Source organism: Manis javanica, chromosome 15, assembly GCF_040802235.1.
Source record: "Manis javanica isolate MJ-LG chromosome 15, MJ_LKY, whole genome shotgun sequence".
Taxonomy (NCBI): Eukaryota; Metazoa; Chordata; class Mammalia; order Pholidota; family Manidae; genus Manis; species Manis javanica.
In genome coordinates, this window is record NC_133170.1 from 66,682,139 (window position 1) to 66,705,267 (window position 23,129).

The 23,129-nt window shown below is 47.5% G+C and overlaps 1 protein-coding gene across 4 annotated transcripts in view; it reads left to right on the forward strand.

Moving 5' to 3' along the window:
• RILPL1 (Rab interacting lysosomal protein like 1) overlaps nucleotides 1-21,788 on the forward strand; it is a 35,089-nt gene extending 13,301 nt beyond the window's left edge. Inside the window, exons 3-9 of one of the 4 annotated variants that reach the window (XM_037014152.2) lie at nucleotides 2,631-2,749; nucleotides 3,368-3,589; nucleotides 11,347-11,519; nucleotides 13,277-13,369; nucleotides 19,258-19,345; nucleotides 19,605-19,628; nucleotides 21,312-21,409. In XM_037014152.2, the coding sequence (XP_036870047.2) occupies nucleotides 2,631-2,749; nucleotides 3,368-3,589; nucleotides 11,347-11,519; nucleotides 13,277-13,369; nucleotides 19,258-19,345; nucleotides 19,605-19,607 (698 nt within the window). In that variant the 3' untranslated portion in view covers nucleotides 19,608-19,628; nucleotides 21,312-21,409. Of the gene's footprint in view, nucleotides 1-2,630; nucleotides 2,750-3,367; nucleotides 3,590-11,346; nucleotides 11,520-13,276; nucleotides 13,370-19,257; nucleotides 19,346-19,604; nucleotides 19,629-21,311 lie in introns of all 4 variants that reach the window. The other 3 variants (XM_037014151.2, XM_017667780.3, XM_017667778.3) reach the window with 3 other exon arrangements.
• Nucleotides 21,789-23,129: the final 1,341 nt, after the last annotated feature.

Consider the following 23,129-nt stretch of genomic DNA (forward strand, 5'->3'; position numbering starts at 1 on the left):
CCAACGTTATGCAGCCACCACCTCTTTTTAGTTCCAAAGCATTTTCACTACCCCCAAAAGAGACCCTGTGCCCATAGCAGTTATTCCCCTGTCCCTGCTCACTCCAACTCAGACTCAGGCATCTGCTAGTCTCCAATGGGACATTTCATGTAAGTGGAGTCATAACAATATGTGGCCTTTTGTGTCTGGCTTCTGTCCCTTGCGTAATGTTCACAAGGTTAATCACATTGTAGCATAGGTCAGTGCTTCCTTCCTTTTCATGGGCAGTTAGTATGCCATCGTTATGGACAGACCGTAATTTGTTTATCCATTTATTCCTGGATGAACATCTGGGCTCTTTCTACTTCTTGTCTATTGTAAATAGCCCTGCTGTGACTTTGTCACTTGCCTGTTTGACTTAACAGTGTATCTCAAGCTTTTAATCAGCTACCGAGTGTCCTACTGTGTGGAAGGCCCTTGTTTCTTTAGCTGTTTCTTTACTGGTCGGTATTCCGATCGTTGCTATTTTTGCGCCACTGCAAACATAGCTCGTGTGGCTGACTTTGGACTTGCTTCTGCTTGTGTCTGCCTGAATGTGTCTTTAAATCTTGATTCCAGGATCCTGAATTGCTGGGTGACTCAATGACTGCTCAGAACTCTTCCAGCTTTTCACAATGTCTGTGAATCTATTAAAAACATTTAACCTTTTGATTTTTCAAAGCACTTTTGTAACTACTCTAGATCTTAGCAGCAACCTTTGGAGCAGGGAGGACTGGAATTTCCATTTTATGGATAAAATGACAGCTAACACTTAAAGACACTTACTCTGTGCCAGGCCTGTCTTGAGGGCCTCACATAGACTAACCCTGGCAACCTCACAAGATCACCCCATCCCAGGTGGGGGGACTCCACAGGATCCTCATTTGCAAGGGAGAAAACATGCCCAAGGTCAACAGCAGGTAAGGGGCAGAGCCAGGAATCTAGCTTCAGACCCCAAGCTCTCCACCATTTTGTTTTCCAGTCTCTCAGACTCACAGCCACTGGTGTCCATAAAGGTGAATGATGTAGCTAGGCTACTACAGATCCAGGTTCCTTCCTCCAGATTCACGCCCCCCCACCCCCCACTTAGCTGTTCTTCCCACCTGATTTTTCCAGGGTGGACTTGTGCTCCCCCACCCCAACCCTTCCCACACCACCGCAAGGATTAAAAGAGCTCTACTGTTGATGCTACTGGACAGGTGCTCAGAGAGCAAACAGGGAAGGCTTTTGTGGGTTTTTCATAGATTCTGCCTACCCTTAATTTCAGCCCTACCATGCACACATAGTTTCTCTTCTCAGGGCCTGGTATCTGGCCATGTGTCCCCTGAGTTCTGGGGGAAGGGACATGGGGGAGGTTTCTTCTTAGTGTGTGGCTGAGCTGGACCACTGCCACTCCCAGCATAGGCTACCTGGGGAACAAGGATTAGCTGTCAGGCCCAATGCCTGTGGAGGTAAATAATGATCCCCCAAAATATTAGGTCCTAATCCTGGAACCTGTGGATGTTACCTTATATGGTAAAATCTTTATAGATCAAGATCTTGAGATGGGGAGGTTATCATTGATTATCAAATAGACCCTAAATGTAATCAAAGTGTCCTTGTAAGAGGGAGGCAGAGAGAGATTCAACACAGAAGAGGAGAAGGCCATGTGACCATAGAGCAGAGACTGGAGTGATACGGCCACAAGCCAAGGAATGCCAGCCATCACCAGAAGCTGGAAGAGACAAGGAACAAACTCTCCCTTGCAACATCTTGATTTTGGACTGATTTTGAACTTCCATCTTTGGGAACTATGAGAAAATTAAATTCTGCTGTTTTAAGCTACCAAAATTTGTGGCATTTGTTACAGCAGCCTCATGAAACTAATACAACTCCCATCCTCAGAGTTCATTAATGCACCAGATCATTTAGCAAGCACCTACTGTATGCCAGGCACTGTGCCAGCCCAGGGGACATACCAGCAAAGAATTCAGGAAAAGCCTGGCCTCCTGGGGTTGACAGGATACTGGGGTGTGAAGGGCAGAGGGAACAGACAATGCATGAGTTAAGTAACAGACAACATCCCTTCAGCTGTATGCCAGGCATCATCTCCCGTGCTTCGTGCTCATTAATCAAATCAGTCCTCACAACAGCTGTATGGGGAAACCCAGGCACAGAGTAGCTAGCCTGAAGCCACACAGCTAATATATGGGAGAGCCACTGTTTGAGCCCCAGAGCCTACACTCTGAATCACTGTGCGGTGTCGTCTTCTGCTGGTCGAAAGGGTGAACAAGACACTTAGTAATTGTAAAGAGTGCTGTGAAGGTAATGGACAGAGAGGGGCGCTACTCTAGGGTGTTAGGGAAGGAAAGGCCTCTGTGAGGAGATGATGTGGGAGCTGAGGCCTGAAAATGAGGGCAGCCACCCAGGGATGGGATGGGAGGGAATCACAATGGCAAATGTCCCAAGGCAGGATGGGCTTGGAGCAAGCGGGACCAGAAGCAGGCACTGGGTGGGGTGAGACCAGAGATGGGGGAACACAGGGGGTAGTTCCATCTCAGTTGGAAGCTGCTGGATGGGTCAAACAGGGAAGGAGGGGGACTCACCAGCTGGTCGCACGTGCTGCCCCCCAGGCATGTCAGAGCGTGAGCGGCAAGTGATGAAGAAGTTGAAGGAGGTGGTGGACAAGCAACGTGATGAGATCCGCGCCAAGGACAGGGAGCTCGGGCTGAAGAGTGAGGATGTTGAGGCTGTAAGTAACCTTGCATGAGCCCACCCCCATGCCCACTCTCCCAGCCAGAGGTGCCAGCGAGAAACTGGATTCTGCCTGCCCTCAGGAGGTTCCCTGTCTCCCCTTCCTCTCATGCCAAGGGCTCCCAGGGATGGGGACCTGCCCACAGTTGGGAGGCCGAGCCCTGAGACAGCAGCTGAGTCTTTCCTGGAGAAGCAGGTGAAACGTGGTGCAGAGGAGGTCCCGAGGCCCAGTCCGCCTTTGCTTTGACCCTGAGGCTTCCTTTCGTGTACCTGCTTTGCTCCCCTCTGAGCAGGCTGGTGTGCCCAGGCTGCTGCAGGAGCCCTACAGTGTCTGCCTGAATTAGACGCCCTTTTCTCAAGGAATGTTATTTCCATCTGTTGGGATGTTATCATACTACACTAACAAGACACTTATTTTCCATCTGTCATAAAATTATCAGAGTAAACATACAAATTGCCCATCTCTAGCATCAACAGATTATGATAATATGAACAGATTTCAGACAAATCAAGATGTCTGCAGTAGGAATGGCTCCCCTGTAGACAGTTTGCCCTTGTGCAGTGTGTGGCCTGAGCTGCTATGCAGTGGCCCCATACGACCACCTTGTGTTCCCAGCTGCAGCAGCAGCAGGTACGGCTGATGAAGATCAACCATGACCTCCGGCACCGTGTCACAGTGGTGGAGGCCCAGGGGAAGGCCCTGATTGAGCAGAAGGTGGAACTAGAGGCAGACCTGCAAACCAAGGAGCAGGAGATGGGCAGCCTGCGGGCGGAGCTGGGAAAGCTGCGAGAGAGGCTGCAGGGTGAACTCAGCCAGAATGGGCAGGAGGAGCCTGAGGTGAGTGGGAAGCCCTACTGCCTTTTGCGGGGTAAGTCTGCAGGCTAGCTCAGGGTGGGCAAGGCTACCTCGTTCTCCCCTTACATTTAAGGGAAGAGGAACCTGATGGAGGAACTTAGCATGAACCCTAGAACCAGTTTTGGTTTAGATCGAGCCTAGTACTTAACTACCTCCAGGGCCTTGGATGAATTTACTTGGCCTCTCTGTGCCTGAGTTTTCTCATCTCTACATGGGAATAATAATAATGACCATATTTAGCCCCAGGTTGTTATGAGAATTAAATGAATTATTTCATTTAAAGTGTTAGCTTTTTTTGTTTTGACCAAGATGGCTTGAGGGGATCAAAAAGGCTTCCCAAAGGAGGTGATGGAGAGAATGAATGACAGTAAATTAGGTGAAGTGGGAGTGAGTTCCAGGCAGGGGGAATAGTATGTGCAAAGGCCCTGTGCAGAAAAAATTGCAGTACAGTTGAGGAAGTATAAAGAGACAAGGGTAGCTGGTTTGCAGTGTGAGGGGGAGGGAGAGGGCCTGAGTGAGGCTGAGAGATAGGGAGGGGCCAGGCCTGCAGACCAGGTAAGCCATAGAGTAGGGTTGGGTCTTTTATCTGAGAATACTGTACTGGGTGCTATGGGGGTTCAAGGAGCTCACAGCCCAGTGCAAGAGAGAGATTTAGAACCAGCAGCCACAGTTAAGGCAGGAGGCAATTGTCATAGTGCTGAGAGATTGTGTCCACTTCCCTAAAAGCAGAGCCTGAGAAAAGTAAAATGGGCAGGTGATCCCAAAGATCAGAGGAAAAAGACTGGAAAGGAGGAAAAGTGAATTTGAGATGTGTCTTTGAGGTCACATTCTGAGCTCAGTCATCTGGGACCTCTGAGAAGCACATAGAAAACCTCCCAGAACCATCTTTTTTGGAAGAGAAAGGCTTGGAACATTTATCCACAAGCAACTGCCCCCATTAGCTAAGGCTAGCCCTCTGGGCATGCTATCATACTGACTCCTGGGCAGCTACCGGGGCAAAAATGGAAAGACAGCCAATGTGTGCTTATGCTGGGACCCTGTCCACCTGGATGGAACTGCACCACAGCTGCAGCTAAATCTGGGTAGGCCCAGGGCTGTGACATGCGGCAGCAGAGGTATGGCCATATAGATGTGCCCCTGGAGTGTGTCAGGAACACAGAGATAGGGCAATTAATCCTGATGGGTGTGGCATGGATTTTGATGGAAGAGCTGTTCTTCAGCTGGATGTCAGTGTAATAACACTAAGAAGGTCCATATGCTGTCTCAGAAAAGTATAGAGAGCTGCTAGAGTAAAGCTCAGGGCTTGCTCTTCCTTCCAACAAATACTTATTGATAGCTTCAGGCTTGTAGGCACCGTGCTAGCCTCCTGGGTTATGGTGAGGGAGGTGAGACAGAGGAGCTTACCGTCAGGTGGGCTCAAGTCCCAGACCAGTCATTAGGTATTCTGCGAATTCAGGCCAGGTACTTCTAGGTTTTCTGAAGGCCTAGAACTTGGGGCACAGCTGTTGTCTATATGCCAGAGTTTACACAGAGTTTGCACAAAACTCTGAGCAGTGAGGGATGTGGATCCCTCTGCAGAGTTTGGGCAGGGGAGTGACAGGATCAGCTTTATGAGTTTATGGAGGACAGTTTGAACAGGGAAGGAGCTGATGGCAGACAGGGCTGTGAGGAGCCCTTGGCAGTAATTAAGGCAAGAGAAATGAGGGCTGGACCAAATCTTTAGCAGTGGGATGAAGAGGAGGAGGCAGATGCCAAAGACAGCCACTAGGTGAAGCTTGGGGTTGGCATCCCCTCCTGCCCCAGCCTCCTGCCAACCTCCTGGGCTTCTGAGAGCTCAGGCCTGTCTCCCCTGGTCCAAACCTGGGTCCAGAGGCCATCACCCCAGCCACAAGACTCCAAGCCCTGTTCCAGATCTCTTCAGCGATGAGGACAGGACATTTCACACGCCCTTGGCCCTGCTGCCTGTTAGTTTCAGTTTCCCTTTTTGGCACCAAGGGGGCAGAACAGAAATGGGAGAGTAAAATTGGGTGGTAGTTATGACTAACCTCTGAGCTTCTTTACAGCGTCTGTGCCCAAACTCAGGGTGTCTTTGCTGGGTTTGACTTTGACCCTCAGAGCTAGATAGAGTTCAGAATGCTTGGCATTCACACAAGAAGCCTCACATTGTGGTGGCCTCAGCACCTGCTGCAGTGTGACTGGGGGCCCCTCCATCTCTTTAGTGGTCAGATTCCTATCTGACAAATGAGGGGGATGAACTTGACTTTATACAGCAGATCCAGTAGTTAGTGTGGCTGGGGTAGAGGGCCACAGGGCCAGAGGAGGGCACAGTGAATCCCGAGTTGAGAGGCGAGGGCGATGCAGGCCTTTAGGGTGTTGGAGCGGGTCCTGTGGGTTGTGTAGGATGTCCAGGGTAGAATGTGGGGCAGGCCATTCCAGGCAGGAGGAACAGCATGAGCCAGACTGGAGAACAAGCAGGGTGTGGCTCAGGTAATGGGCTAGTCCTGGTGCAGGATTGGTGAGGGGACACAGGAGCCATGGAGGGGTCCAGAGCTGGAGAGGAATCAGTTCTCATCATTGCCTTGGTTCTTCTGATTTTCCTCCTTGATTATGTATATGAATGATCGTTTCTGAGCTGTATCACTGTCATTTCAGTGTGGTCTCCAGGAGACAAGGCTTCTTACATATTTTTTTTTTGGTATCATTAATATACAACTATATGAACAACATGGTGGTTACTAGATTCCCTGCATTATCAAGTCCCCACCACATACCCCATTACAGTCACTGTCCATCAGCATAGTAAGATGCTATAGAGTCACTACTGGTCTTCTCTGGGCTATACTGCCTTCCCTGTGCCCCCCTACTACAATATGTGTGCTAATCGTATGCCCCTTATTCCCCTTATCCCTCCCTTCCCACCCACCACCCGCCCAGTCCCTTTCCCTTTGGCAACTGCTAGTCCATTCTTGGGTTCTGTGGGTCTGCTGCTGTTTTTTTTTTTTTTCAAGAGTTAAAATTTTGTAATTTTATAAAACAGTATCATATAAACACTTTCATAAACTGGTAAATACACATGAACTTTTTTCTCATTTGGTTATTAGATATTTTAAGTGTTTCAACAAACTTACCTACTATCAAAATATTAAACCCTAAAAATATATATTTAGAAAATGAAATCATTCTGCACCATCCATCTCTATGATCCTCTCATCTTGACCCACACATACCCATTATAAATAGATCAATGCACATTTTCCAAAAGTACTCCTCTTCAGGTAATGTGATTACGTATCTTCAAACATTTGTATGTTTTTTTTTTCATTTTATTATTAATCTACAATTACATGAAGAACATTATGGTTACTAGACTCCCCCCTTCACCAAGTCCCCCCTACAAACCCCATTACAGTCACTGTCCATCAGCGTAGTAAGATGCTGTAGAATCACTACTTGTCTTCTCTGTGTTGCACAGCCCTCCCCATGCCCCCCCACATTATACATGCTAATCGTAAGGCCCCCTTTCTTTTTCCCTGCCCTTATCCCTCCCTTCCCACCCATCCTCCCCAGTTCCTTTTCCTTTGGTAGCTGTTAGTCAATTCCTGGGTTCTGTGATTCTGCTGCTGTTTTGTTCCTTCAGTTTTTCTTTGTTCTTATACTCCACATATGAGTGAAATCATTTGGTATTTATCTTTCTCTGCCTGGCTTATTTCACTGAGCATAATACCCTCTAGCTCCATCCATGTTGTTGCAAATGGTAGGATTTATTTTCTTCTTATGGCTGAATAATATTCCATTGTGTATATGTACCACATCTTCTTTATCCATTCATCTACTGATGGACACTTAGGTTTCTGCTGCTGTTTTGTTCCTTCAGTTTTTTCTTTGTTCTTATACTCCACAGATGAGTGAGTTCATCTGGTACTTGTCTTTCTCTGCCTGGCTTATTTCATTGAGCATAATACCCTCTAGCTCCATCCATGGCTTCTTACATATTTTTATACCATGTTTATTGAGATAGAATTTGTGTACATTATAATTCAGACATTTAAAGTGTACTGTTCAGTGGTTTTTAGCATATTCACTATACAGTACAGTCATCACCATTATTTAGAACATTTCTGTTACCCCAGAAAGAAACCCCATACTCAGCAGTGTCCCCTGCAATTCTGTCTCCCCCAGCCGCTGGCCACCACCAGTCTGCTTTCTGTCTCTGTGCATTTGCCTGTCCTGGAGTTTCATGTCAGTGGAATCCTAGAACATGTGATCCTGACTGGCTTCTTCACTCAGCATGTTTTCTAGTTTATCTAGCCCCTCACTTGTTAACAGAAGATTTTCCTGCCTTCCAAAGATGTAAAAACTCTTAAGAAAATTAGGTGGGATTCTTGTCTGAAGGGCTTTATATAAAATCAGAAAGAAAACTGTAGAGTTACTAGTTATCTACTCAATGTCTGCCTTACAAGTTCTGATCTCTTAGTAAGAATGGTTTCTTCCCTGTCTGCACAGGGAAGGCAGACAGGGGCCTGGTGGCTATAGCATGTCAAGTGGGTTTCTGGGCTGAATTGGTGCATGGTAGGCCTGGAGATACAGGATGACCTGAGCACAGTTGTCACCCTAGGCTGGGTCAGGGGTCACAGGAGCACAGGGAGTGGTCTGGCTGTGCCCAGGCAGCAGGATGCAGGCCCTGGAGGCCAGTCCTCAGCATTGCAGGTCCTGAGAGGATGTTTCCTCCATAAGGCCTCTCTGGACAGGTCCAACTAGTCTCTTGGACCTCCCTGGGGAGTAGCTAGGGCCTCAGAGCATCTCCTTCAAGCTGTGCCCAAAGTGCCTCCAGGGACCAGCAGACAGTCGTGGATAACCCAAGCCACCTCCTGCCCCTAGTGGAGTAAGCCTAGCAGGCGGTGCCGGTTGGGCCCACTGCGGTGTGGGAAGAGCCTCTGTAGTCTCTCTCAGTCTGGATGGGTGGTCCTGGGCTCTCCAAGGTGCTGTTGCCCTGCCTGGTGGCCTCCGGAAAAGCTGGAGCCGCAAGCTTCCCCTCTCAACTTTCAGGCCATCGTCCTGGAAGTCAGGACTTTTTGCAAAGCTGTCTGAAAACCCCCGAAGTTGAGAGGATCACTTCACTCCCCCAACAGAAGAGCCATCCCTTCTCCAGAGGAAAAGACCTCAGGTTCTGAGGAAGCCCTGTGGGTCTTGGGTGCTCACAGCCTTTGGGGGTGATTAACATGGTTAACAAGGGCAGGAGAAGAGAAGGGAACTAGCATTAGTGAGTGCCTGCTGTATACCAGGCGCCTGCTATACGTGGTCTCCAGGGTAGAGGACCCCATCCAGGAATATGGCTCTGCAGAAGGAGCCAGACCCTGAGGATGTGCCCCTCTGAAGGCACGGCGTCCACAGACTCAGAGAGTGCCTTCCAGTGATCAAAGTCACCGACCAGGGGACTTAGCTAACCCCTCCACATCTCTTACTAACACTATAGCTAAATCTAAGAACACTGACCCTTTATTCCTATTAAATCAGCTGCTATCCTCATTACAAAATCTTCAACCAGTATTAACAGAATCCACAATATATCTCCCATCAAACTTCAAATAAATCTCAAAACCTCTCCCCCAAATCAGTACCCTATAAATAAAAAAGCCTTTCAAAACAGTAAACCCATAATAGCAAATTATAAAGTGTAAAACCTCATTGTTCCTCACACTAATCCCTATAATATCCATTTTACCTCTAAAAAAACCCAGTGGACAGGAATAGAAATTTATCCAGGACCTCCAAACAATAAATAATGCTATCATCCCTCAACACCCCGTTATACCCCACTCCCCTGCACTACTGATGTCCATTGCCAGACCTTTCCTCCTCTAGTTCCTGAGTGGGAAGAGGCCCCCCTCCCTTGTCCAGATGGCCTGGGGGGCTGTATTTGTCAGATTTCAGTTTTCCTGCTGCTCTGTGCTGACTCCTGGTCAGATCGCTTCCCCACCCACACCTGCTTGCTGTCTCTCCTGTCCCCTGATCTGCCGTGGCGGATGGTGTCTCCTTTCAAGTGTCCTGTCCCAGAACAGCCCATCCAGTCTTCCCCAGGACATGCAGCATCTCATCTTCTGGAGTCCTTCAACATCCTGGCCTTGTGTCACTTGCCTCGGCTGGGCCCTTTTCTTCCTGTAACACTGTGCGGTTTTCTTGGGGGTGGGGTGGGTAAGGGTCTATTTCAATCCTTCCTTCCCTCCTTCCAGAGCTTTCCCATGTTGTCTTGAGCTTTTGTCCACTTCTTCTAGTCGGTCATGAGATGTTGGTAGCCTGGAGAGCACAGGCCACCTGCAGTTGTGGCTGGCTGGGTTGGAGGCCTCTTGCAAAACAACTTCCTTGCTATCAAAAAAATGGAAAAGAAAACCAAGTGTTGGGGAGGATGTGGAGAAGGTAGAACCCTCCCCCACTGCTGGCAGGAATGTAAAGTGGGGCAGGCCCTGTGGAAGACAGTTTGGCAGGTCCTCAAAAAGTTAAAACTGAGAGTGACCCTCTGACCAGTCCCACTCTATGGTGTAGACCCAACAGAACTGAAATCCAGAGCTCAAACAGGCCCGTGTGCATGCATGTTCATGGCAGCCCCGTTCAGGGTGGGGCTAGAGACAACCCAGGTGCCCATCAGTGGATAAAAGGGTAAACAAAATGTTGTCTCTCCAAGAAGTGGAGTATGATTCAGCCATAAAAGGAATGAAGCCCTGACACACACTCCAACATGGATGCACCTTGGGGACATTGTGCTGAGTGAGAGAAGCCAGACACGAAAGGCCACCATTGTTTAATTCCGTTTATTTGAAATGTCCAGAAAAGGCAAATCTGTAGAGATGGAGAGAGATTGGTTGCCTGGGCTGGGAGTGGTGGGAATGGGGAGTGAGTGCTAATGGATTCGGGGTCTCCTTTTGGGGGGATGAAAATGTTTTGGAACTAGACAGAGGTGGTGGCTGTACACCATTGTCAATGAATTGTATATTTTAAAATGGCAAATTTCATGTTAAGTGTATTTTATCATAATTTTAAAAACCAGCTCCTTGTTAGGGACGAGGGGGGAGGACAGGGTTTGGGTCCTGCCTGTAACAGGTAACTTGGCATGCTAAGATCCATCCGGTGACCTGCATTGAAGAGAAACGCCCTGCATATGATGTCCCTCTCCCCCTCCTCCCCGCCAGGGCACCCACTGAGCTCAGGGAGCAGGTGCCCAAGCCCCTGGCAAGGAAGGGCTTGACCAGAAGGCCAGTAACAAACGGGAAAATGTGTATCACTTAGTGTCAGATGAAAAAGCAGTAGGGAATTATGCATAGGCTCTGATTCCAAAAACTTTGGCCAAATTAACAAGGGTCTTGGTAAGACTATGAGGAGACAATGTGGGGAAGGGAAAGCAGGTGGACTGATGAGGGTGGTGGCACTGGGGCACACTGTTTCCTCTCCTTGGACACATCTTCCCCTTACTTGTAATAAACCCCTGAGTCAGGTGGGGAGGCGCTAGGACTGCAAGTCTGGCTTTGAGAAGGCAAACAATGAACAGGTGACTGCTGGCTTTCATCTCCAGAGAGACGGCTGACTGCACAGAACGTGAGCAGAGGCCGCCCGCAAGTTCTTAAAATAGCGCCCTCAGCAAGCTGCTCAGGCCCTGGGAAGGTGGGAAATTCAGGCTCTGGCACGATGCGGAGTGGGTGCTGATGGTGGCCGCCAGGAATTCATTAGCAGCATCTTGCCTCCTCCAGACGGAGCCAGGAGAGGAGGAGTGTGTCTCAGAGGCAGAGAAGGTGGCCATGGATCTCAAGGACCCCAACCGCCCCCGATTCACACTGCAGGAGCTGCGGGACGTGCTGCACGAAAGGAACGAGCTCAAGTCCAAGGTGTTTTTATTGCAGGAGGAGCTGGCATACTATAAGAGGTGCGTGTCTGTGAGCTCCCAAGCTGCCTCCTTTCTGGGGTCGTGCAGTTTGGGGATGGTTAGTTCCTGGAAGACAAGGATTGCATCTTTATCATCTTGTAAGTGGCCTGAAGTACTTACAAGCTCGCAGTCCCTTTCTGAAACTCTTGGGGCCAGCTGCAGTTTATAATTGAGAACTTCCCAGCTGTTCAAAAGGAATATTACCATACTAGGTACTGCCTTGGTATAGCACCAGCAAGGTCTGGGACAGCTCCCCAAAATCAAACACATTAATATTTTTGTGGTGAAAGAGAAAAACGTTCATACTAAAATTCAGTCCATGACCAATGAACTCTTTGCACATAATAGAGCTGCACTGTCCAGATATGGTAGCTGGTAGCCATGTGGCTATTTAAATTTAAATTTAAATTAATATTAAAATAATATTAAAATATAAAATTAAATTAAAATAATATTAAATTTAAAATAATAATTTAAATTAAAATTAAATGAGTTAAATTAAAATTTAAAGTTCAGTTCCTTAGTTGCACTCGCAACTTTTCAAGTGCTCAGTTGGCACTTGTGGCTAATGACTGACAAAATGGACAACACAGATAGGGTATATTTGCATCATCGTGGAACAGTCTGTGGACAGTGCCGCTCCCGTCCTAGACCCCGTCTCATACCATGCCACCTCATACTCGTCCAGCTTTGTACACACTGCCCTTCAGTTGGTTCCTCAAAACACACCACACTTGTTTCTACCTCAGGACCTTCGTACATGGTGCTTCTGCAGCTGGGAAACCATTCCCCTTGGCTCTTACCATGGTTGACTCCTGGTCATTCAGGGTTCAGGTCAGATGTCACCTTCTCAGAAAGGCCTTCTTTCCCCACTACCACCCATTCAGAAGAGAACCTGGTGCCAGTCACTGTCACTTTGCCAAGGTTTACTTTCTTCAGGGCCCTTTTTACATTCTCACATGAGTCCTGTTCATTAATGTGCTACTTTATCATCTGTTTCCATACCGAACTGTAACCACATGAAACCAGAAGCCTTATTTGTCTTGTTCATGGCTAAGTTCCCAACACTGAGAACAGAGCTTAGCACAGAATAGATGCACAACAAATATGTATTGAACAGAAAACTGGAAAGAAAGACAGATGCACCAGATGTGGTCCCTGCTCCAAGAGGGAAGATAAGAAATGTTTAGGAAATATAATACCATATGTTTTTATAAGAAAACTATAGATGCTGTGTGCACTGGCTCTTCAAAGAAGGTAGAGACCACTTGGGGATGGGGTAGAAATCAGGAAGGCTTCATGGAGGAGGTGGTATTTGATGCCATCCCTAAAGGATAAGGTACCATTCAGGTATGGGAGGTGTTGTGGGGTGGATGACATATTCCAAATGGAAGAAACCACAAAGGTATGGGGACAAGCATTTGGCAAGGACAGGAAACAGGAAATTCTATTGGGCTTGAATCTTCAAAGAAAATTGAAAATTGAGATGTGGGTTCCTTTTCCTAAAATTCCTCACATTTGACCAACAGGTACCTGTCCACTGCCTCCAAGGCTAACCCTTCCTCTTAACCAGCCATGCCCATCACTTAGAGTCCAGCCCCCTAGGCAGAGAGATTATTGGGGCAGAGGCCACTGTTACTGCCTCACTCCCCTGAAAAAGTACAAGTCCTCCCAGACTATCAGAAAGTAACCTTCTGGAATTTTCCAGCTCTCAGGGAATTTTTTACTTTTATCTCACACCTCTCAACTTCTTCCAGTGAAGAGATAGAAGAGGAAAACCGAATACCCCAACCTGCACCCATCGTTCACCAGAGAATGTCCCCCCAGCCGGAGTCTGGGATCAAACGACTGTAAGTGATGTGCTTCAGGAGTGTGGGGCTGCTCGCTCACGACTGACCTGGTGGTTCCAGGGCCTCTCACTTCTGGGCACCTGCTCCAGGGCCAGGCTTATCACTAAGCACCTACTGAGTTGGGCCTCACCCTGGGGCATGTTGGGCCTGGCCCTTGACTCTGAGTTCACCTCTGTACCTGAGTGCTGCTGTCCACCTGGGGTCCCTGGACAGAGAGGTTCGGGGAAGCCTGAGAGGTGGGCAGGGGGCGGGGCCTGTGGCTGATGCTCAGGGCTTGCTTGAGGGTATCAGGTGGGGTGTGTCTCTGGGCAGCAAATAACACTGGTTAGGGAGATTCACAAATCTTAAGGGCTTGAAACCCCAGCTCTGAGATGTCTGGAATGGGCCCAGGTCCACCGCATCTTTGTGTTTTTGTGATAATTCATCCACCAACCCCTCCTGTGCATTAAGTACTTACTGTTGCCTAATATATGCAGTCAGGAGGAACCTAGTTGCAGGAGAAAGAGGAACCTAGTTTTGCCCTCAACTAGACTTCAGGCTACATCAGTGGTTCTTGGTGTCAGAAGACCCCTTTGAGATTCTCAATTCTCAGTGAGATGAGAGTTTGCAGATCTTTTCCTTGGGAAAAGAAAAAAAATACAGTCTTGCATATAATTTCTGGTTCATTGACCTCTGTAGCCCTTCAGATTAAGGGGTAAAACCTCGGGTCAAATTAGCTAATATCTCCTAAGAACATACTGTGGGCCAGGTGCTGCCCATACAGATTCTCAGAGTCCTCACCAGAGCCCTGGAGTGTCGGGCTGCTCACTCACAGCTGACCTGAGATGAAAGCACTGATGTTCCCATTTACAGTTAAGGAAATAGGCAGCTGCTTAGGGTCATTCAGTTAGTAAAACACAGAGCCAGCGTTCTTTGCCATATTCTACCCTTTGCAGGAGGGCCTCAGGCTCACACTGTTGTCTTGCAGTTTGTAATCCCCCCCAGGAGGGTCTTCCTAGCTCTTCACCTTCCAGCTCTACCCAAGGTTTATTACAGAAGAGGTGGGTTCTTTCCCTCAAGCCCCAGCGATAGTTTTATGGGTTGAAAAACCACCAGGTAAGTGGGGAGAGGAATCAGGGTGTTAACTCAGATGCATCAACCCTGTAAGTCCCATTATGTTTGGAAGCTCCTGGCTGGTTCTCTTCACGTGAATTGGTAAGTTTGCTCTGCATTGGTGAATGGAAATGGCTGCAAAATGTGTGTAGCCTTGTAACTGCTGGACCCTCCAGTCTTGGAAAGGGTGGCTTGTTCAGATTCTGGGCCCTAGTGGCCAAGGGAAAAGCTAGCTGCCCTTTGGAATGTGTGGGTTAGCATGGGGCTTTTTTCTAAGCCTCTCTTGCCAGCTTCACGTTACATATTTGCTTGGCCTTTGATCTCTGCTGAATTTGGAAGGGGGTATGGTCCCCAGTTCAGGTTCGGTATAAATTTTTCCTAGGGGTGCAGGTTAGAACCATAAAGACTTCCTCCCAACCACAACACTGTTTTGGCCACTTATTAGTAATCTTCCATTGGCAATTGAAACTCAACTCAAGGTAACTTAAGAAGAAAGAAAAACTGTTGGCCAAGTAACCAGAAATTCCCAAGTCACCGCTGGATCCAGGCCTTGCCATCAGGGCTCTGTCTCATGCCCTCCGCCTCTGACAGTTTCCTTTTTGTGGAGGGTGGCAGTGTGCTGCCTTCAGCTCAAGCTTCCACTTTGTCTGAAACTCTGGTGGCACAGAAGTTGCAAAGCTGGGTCGCAGTGTGCCTGGGCCGCAAGGCCACACTTTGGGCCATCAGGGCAGTGCATCGCATCCTCCCATGTGGGTCTCTCATTCTCATGCTTGAATTTACAGTAGCTTTAACTCCACCGGTTACCATGCACTGAAATTAGGGGAAAGATAGGCCCCGAGCAAGGTCAGAGTGCTAGGCCAACAGAAGCCTCATCTTGGGGCTGAGTGAACCCTTCGGTCTGGAGTCTGTGATGTGCTCAGTACCAGGAATGCCTCTTATCTTGGTTAGGGTTTCTCATCCAGGGCTTGGTAAGAAGTGGGATGGCTTCTCTTAAGTCTGATCCATCCCCAGGTAAGGATGAGCGGAATAGATCTTGGGTTTTGGGGTAAAACCTGGGGAACCTGAGAAAGAGTTTACAAGCCCCTCCCACCCAGTCCCTCCCTGGGCTGGGGGAGGGGCGAGACCAGGTGACCAGCCTCTCCTTCCTCCCGTTCATTCCTGGGTCCGTCCGTAAAAATCAGACCTTCCTAGTAGCATCTTCACTCTGCTGCCATAACAGGGCCTCAAGCACTGGGATTCCAGGTCTCAGGGTTACAAGCATGCCTCCTGAAGCTGGGCTGTTCTGACTTTGTAGTTTTCCATTCCATCCCCCTTTTCTCTAAAACAGGTAATTAAGTGTTGACTTTTTCAAATCTCAAACTGAATAAAATCCAGAGGAAAGTTCTCAGGATTAGTCAACAATCTTCTTTCCATCAGTTCTTCTACCTACACCTAAGTAGGTTGTGGTATCTGATCCTCTTTTCCAGGTAGTTCCAGAAATGACCCTGGGGCCCCATTTTCAAAACCTTTTTCCTCTTTAGTGTGACCCCCAGTTGCTCAGCAAGACCTGGGTCTCAGCCTGGCAGGAGAAGCGTCTGGAATTGTTAGGGGAGCATTGTGTATTTTCCTCCGTTCTTGTCCCCGCCACAACAAAGAATTGAAGGGCAGAGACACAGTAGTGAAGCAGAGTAAAAGTTTTATTTAAAGTTACTTAAAGAGAGAGAAAGTGCAGGCGACCTCAGAGAGAGGAGCCTTTAAGGGTTTAGGGTCTGGGGCTTTATAGGCGGTTGAGGACTTTCAGGAATGCGACAAAGGCCCAGGTGCGGACTGGCCAAATTGTCCCAGGATGTTCAACTTTGCTAAGAAATTAAGTTTTTTTCTCTTTTTTTTTTAACTTAACATAAGAATATACTGCTTTGATTCCTTTCCAGGATATCAGCTTCTGTCTGGAAGCATATCAGTCAAGACTGTCTGCCCTGCCTCCAAAGGTGGGCTGAGCCACTGTCCGTTTGATTAAAATGCAATCTTAGCTTTAAGATAGAATTCTTCCTGAATAAGCTGGGCCCTTCAGCAGGTGCTAAAGTGAATCTTACAATGGTATGTTCTAATTGACACAGTGAAAACACAGGCTATGCTGAGGTACTTTTCTTCATCTGGGGAGTATTCAAACTTCTAGGCCAAGTTGCTCCTGGCCTTCTGAGCTTTCTATTTTTAGCTGGTTAACTCTTTTGAGTCCCTTCTAGTGGGCTCTACTGGCCTTATTCTCTTTCCATCCCATTCATTTCTATTTTCCTGCCTAACAGAATTGGGGAGCCAGAGACACAGACAGACTGAAAGAGAGAGAAAATCAGACTCTCCTGTCCATGGAGGGCAGGTGGCTAATTCATGCCACCCTGGCCTTCTAGGGGATAGCTGCATCTTAACAAAACACTGGTTGCCTTTGTCCACCTCGTCTGCTGGCTGGAAGCTGCATCACTGTAGCCCAAGAGCCCAGATCCTCAGGCAGGGAAGGGCCTCTCTTAAGAGGGTTCCACACCTCTCCCTCTTTCCATCCTTCACTCCTTTGGCACCCACCTGGGCCTGTCTGGTCCCTTCGTCCTTGCTTTTGTGGAGTATCAGTCACATAGCCTCTTGATTGCAACTCACTGCTACTTCCCAGCTCAGCTTCCTGCTCTGGACCAGGTTTCCCCACCTACCAACAAGTAAGCGTTAACTACCACGGAGGTTTGAAAGGGCTTCACTGGCTTAGAGCACCAGAACTGAGGTATCTTCCACCCTGTCATGGATTCAGAGCTGGGACAATTAGCCCCATTTCTCAGATTAGGAAATGGGCTAGAGAAGCCCATTTAGATGATACTGCTAGGAAGGATCAAAGATGGGGATTTGAACCCAGGCCTTTTGTCTGCTGCCCCACCCAGTGCTTGCCCCAGCTGCCTTCCCCACCCCTCTTCTTGTCCCACTCCCCAAGTCACCAGCTGTGGGCTGACTGCCCAGTTCTCTTATCTCTCAAATGTACCACGAGCTAGAGATGCCAGAGTCTATATTTCTGGGCTGATCTGGTCAAGAGAACCAGAAACTCCTGCCACTAGTCAAAACAGTGTGCCCACAAGATGTTCCAAGAATAGCTTGTGATTGAGCAGCTGCTGACCGAAGAGATTGGCACTGCCTGGGAGGGTCACGAGGGGGTGCCTGAGTCGTCCCCAGTGGATGCCAGGCACCAGGGCCCCCTTTGTGAGGTCTCCTGGCTCAGTCATGGTCCCGCAGATGCACACGCAGCTGCGTTCTGCTAAGCAGGGGCAGAGGGGCTGAGCAGGGAGGCAGGAGGCAGGCAGTGGGTGCAGAGGGACAGCCGGGGAGGCTTCAGATCAGAATAGCCAGTCTCACACACCGGAAAGGTTGGCCTTGGAGTAGGCGGCCACCCCAGTATCGAACAGTAACAGCAACAGTGCATTCTGTCCCTGTCCTCCTACCCACCACCCTCCTCACTTTGGCCCAGAAATAGCTTCTTCACATCCGCCCATTCCACTGCTTGAAATGCCACTGTTAAAACTTCATCTGATTTGAGTCTTCCAGAAATATTTGGTAGGGAGGGGGTAGTTAAAACCAGTTACACTGTAACCAGGACATAAACTTTTGACCAAACCTGGCCAGTGTTCTTTCTTGGAAGTGGCTATTCCTCTAGAGGTGGCTTCTGCAGGGAGGCATCTGCAAAGGGAGGGAGGGGACCATCCACTCAGTGAGACAGAGAGTAACTCAGCTGGAGCCTCCAGGAGTCCTGGGGCCCCTCTGCACCAGCCTGGTCTCTGTCCAGGCAACAAATGAAATCCAGCATTTCCAGGTGGGCAGACAGCTCTCCAAGTAAAATGCCCACCCTGCGTCTGGAGCAATCTCATACAATGACTGCATCTGTGGGGGCCCCCTGTGATGCTAAGAAAGGGGTCCTGGCAATGGTAAGTGCAGAACCATGTGGCTTAGAGCCCCTGGAAAGCTACCTGTGCCTCATAGCCTGGTCTCTGGGGATGGGGCCCATTAATTTAGCAAAAGATGTCCCCTTCTTCTCATTGTCATTATGAGAAGCCATTCAGGTTCCAAGATGTCAACCCCCAGCTACTCTGTAAAGAGTAGCAAAGGTGATGCAAAAACACAAAGAATCCACAAACCTCATTTGAAGTCATTTTGTATCTTTTCCCAGCCAACACCTAAAACAAACAAAAAAGATCAAGGATGTTCAAAATAAGCTCTGGTGGCTTGGTTGGAGTTTCTTCATTTTCCTTGCCCAGCCCAATGGACAGAGATGAGCATTCACCGTTGGCTCTGACTTAACAGAAATGTTTCGTCTGTCACTTCCGGAGGCTAGGAGTCTAAGCTCGAAGGCCGGTGGCAGGGCCGGCTCCTTCTGAGGGCCCTGAGGGAGACTGTTCCATGCCTCTCCTGTAGCTTCTGTGGTTTGCTGGCCGTCCTTGGCCATAGCAGGCTTGTATACTCATCACCCTGATCTCTGCCTTCATGTTCACATTGCCGTGTTCCTGTGTGCATGTTTGTTCCCAAATTTCCCCATCTATAAGGACCCACCCTACCCAACTATAGCTTCATCTTAACTAGTCACATCTACAAGGAGCCTGTCTCCAAGGAAGGTCACATTCTGAGGTGCTGAGGGTTAGGACTTCAGCATGAGAAATCTGGGGCGGGCATAGTTCTACCCTTAACATATACCATAAGTAAACCCTTCGGCTGGTCTGTGTGTGGAGTGTGTTTATTTTTCATGCCTCCCTCCCCTGTTTTTATTTTCTCTGTGTCTGTCTGTACTTTCTAACCAGGATCTTTACAGCCATAATGCCCATGGTAGCAGCTGGATTGATAATAGATGACCCCACCCTGCAGCCTGTCCGACGACTTGTTTCCCTTGTAGGCATTGTGTTTTTCTGGTTTCGTTTTGGAGTGTCTGCTGTGGCTGCTGCTTGGGCTGGCCAGTCCTCTTCGGCCACTTAGCTGCATGGCCATTGCCTGCACACTCCCATATGAAGTGGGTGTCAAGTGTGATTTCAAACATGCCATTCATGGCACTCAGTCTGCACAAGCAAGGCTTGGAATTCTCAGCTCTGTCACCGATAATTCTTTTTGTCTTTTCTGTTTTCATTCTAAAACCACCTTGTCCATGATCCAGTAAAGAAGGTCCTTTAAATGACGGGTCAGTAATCAACACCCACTGTAACTGCCCCCCACTGAGTGACACTAACGCTGTGTTAGATGCCCTAGCTTTCTAAACTGCTTTGTTTTGCCATCATCAACAAGCCGTTTGATCTTGTTAAAAAAGGAAAAGCAGAGGAGGGGCTGATGCTTTGATTCTCTCTGTGTCCCCTTTGACAGGAATTGGCAAGTGGCTTTCCTGCTTACTTGAGTCAGGCAGAGATGGAATGTAACAGTGACGTGTTTTTGCTGTATTTTTGGGCAGTTAATTGCCCTGATGACACTATGGAAAGAGTTCACACATAGCCCAGTATGAACGTTGTGCCTTCATTTGCCAGTATTTATTGTAGAGAAAAGAGACCAGCTAGTAGGGAGAATTTCTCCAGATAAACTTGGCTTGCTCCAGCTTTACAATAAAAGACCACTTTTATTCCTCATAGGAAGTTACTGTAGGATCCAGAGCCACAGAATAGTAAGATCATTTTTACCCAGATGAGATTATAACTGAACTCCATAGACCACAGCACTTAAAAAAATAAGAGAACTCACAGGTGACAGACAGAAGGAACTAAAAATAGTTGAGGTGAAGCTTTGATTTCTTAATGATTCACACCTTTTCCTGCCCCTGAGAAATATAACATAGCTACTATGTCTCTTACCAAGTTCAGAAACCAAAATCCAAAAGTAGGAGACCTTGGGAGAATAGAAGGAGTCTTATTAGAGCCTGGGAGTATCAATGGACAGTTGTACCTTAGAAAGGGTTTTTGGGAAATACTCAGGTTTGCCAACTCAAGCTACTGGCCAGGATTACTGTCTCTGTTTGGGTGGAGTTCCAACACACCTTGTTTCAAATGGGCCACTTACAAGCTTTTTGCCTGTGATTTCTACCCTTATCTTATAGGCATCAGATCGTTCACTCTGAATGATCAATGAGCAATTGCCACAGCTGTTTTTAAAAGACCTCTTGGTCTACATTAGCTGTTGCTATGTAGCTAGCTACAGTGGTAACTTCTTAAGGCTTCCACCATTAAGTCAGTTTGTAACACTCCAAATCAGTGTTTCCCAAACTTCATTCACATACTATATTCATAGTGTTTATCGAATCAGAGAAGCATGTATACTATTACTTTCTGTATTTTTTAATTGTCTCCTTTTTCTTAGCTATTTTCACCTCTTCTTAAGCAGTAATATCCATGAAACCTGGGCCTTGATATGCTATGTGCTACTTATATAGTTTCCAGATTCCAATTAAATACAGAACTACTTAAAAAATTCATCTGTTTACATTGGAATCATCTTACATTCCACATGGCTTTCAAGTATTATTTTCTCTGCATCATTAGGGTAAAGAAACTCATGATGTATGTTTATAGCAGCTTTTTATTCCCACTAGTAATGAGAGGAAACCCTCAGTGGTGGTTAAGGTAGGAGATGAGGTTCATCACACATCACATACATACACACACTGTTCACACTGTGTTACACCGAGGAACCATTGACAGTGACATGCAGAATCCCCTGCTGCTTTCTAAAGTAACTTTGACCTGCACCCCCAACTTTTTCTTTCCCAACTTGAGTTGATCTGCTCCCTTCCATGTTTGCTGCTGTATGTCCCTGGCATTGCAAAATCTCTGAAGTGCAAAGCCAAGAACAGGCTCTCATTTCTTTCTTTCCCTTCCAAAAGGTTTAGCTTCTTCTCCCGAGATAAGAAGCGCCTGGCTAACATGCAGCGAAATGTGCACATCCAGGAGTCCTTTGGCCAATGGGCCAACTCCCGCCGTGATGACAGTTACACGGAGCAAGGAGAGGAAGCCCTGCAGCATCTGTGACTGTGGCCCACCTCTGCCCTTGGACCTGAACCAGCCAGTGCCTGCAACCAAACCTGGAAGCCCCAGCTGTTACTACCTTGCACACCTCTTGGTTCAGACGCACCTTCAAAACTGGTCCCTCAAACAGACTGTCTGCTTTGAGGAAGAACATTGAAAAACTGATGCCAAACCCTAAAGAAATGTTTATTTATACCCAAGGCTATCACTGTTTATAATAGATGACTGATCTCTTAGGATATATATTTAATAATACCATGAGCAGAGGACAGACTTTTGCATTAACTTCGGTAACACAAGCTTCTTTATGCCAAATACATGACTTGTCACTATAATTGCTGTTTGACTTGCTTTGTATGAAATTCTGTGTGTAGAAGTTTTATTATCAGATTTGTCATGCTACAACAGGAGGCAGGTAATTGGTAGATTTTCATCAGTTACATTCGTGAAATTGTCACAGTGGTAGTATAATATATAGGATGCATCGAATAGACAAGCAGGGCCTCCAAAGTCACAGGTCAGGCTAGCTGAGCTCAAACACAAAATAAATGTGTTCAAGGATAGTGCCTTGGAATCAGCCGTGAGTAATGCAGTACTGACCAAACAAAGTTGCCAAGGATGAAACATTGCCATGTTTCTCATTTCTTCTGTGGATTTTTTTTCTGGACATCTGTTTTCCTTTTAGACTTCATTATGTCAAATTTTTAGTCCTCTGTGAAGAAGATAAATGATTCTAAAGTGGGTTGGGAATGAGTACAGGAGACTAAAAGATGTGGGATGGAGGGGGAACTTGCCAGAGGGAGGGCAGAGGGTGCAAGATGGTTTGGGAACCTCATGTCTGACTGACTCTAGGAGTTGTGGGGCAGACTGAGAGCCACACGCCCTGTCTGCAACTGGCAAGTTGGGCATCTGCCCTAATAACACTATCTGTCACCCACAGAGCACCCAGGGCCCAAGGCTGGGTGCTCACAGATTGAGAGAGGCAGCACTTCCTAACAGAGCACTTGAGTACAGTTGGTGGGGTTGCTTTCTACCCATTCCACTATGGTTTGCTAAAGAAATCATCACATCAAATTACAGAGTCTACACAGACTCTGTTCCCAGATTGCTGAAAATAATGATCAGACAGGATAATGCTGCTTTACAGCAGTCACTCTCAAAACCTATTAGAACTACTAGTTTATTCTCAGAGTATAAAAGCATGTATAGTGAGGAACACCCCCCAAACCTTTAGCTGCCTTTCCCAAGGAGTAACCAATGTATCCAGTTTCTTCTGTGTCTTTGCTGAGATGGTTTATATACATGCAATTATATAAAGAAAAAAAAACGTAGAAATAGTTCCATTCTCTTTTTACATAAATGGCACCATACTATATACATGCTATTTTGCACTGTTCTTAGAATACCCTGGACCTAACGTTGTCCACAACAGTACATGAAACAGTGGGTCTTAATGGGCAATTTTGCCCCCCCAGGGACATCTGGCAATGTCTGGAAATATCTTTGGTTGGGGGGTGCTACTGTCATTGAGGGAGTAGGTTCCAGAGGTGTTGCTAAACATTCACAGCCCCCACAGCAAAGAATCCTCCACCCCAAATGTCACAGTGCCAAGGCTGAGAACCCTGGCCTACCATATAGATGTATAGTGTTTGTGTTTGTCCAGGCTGCACTGATGG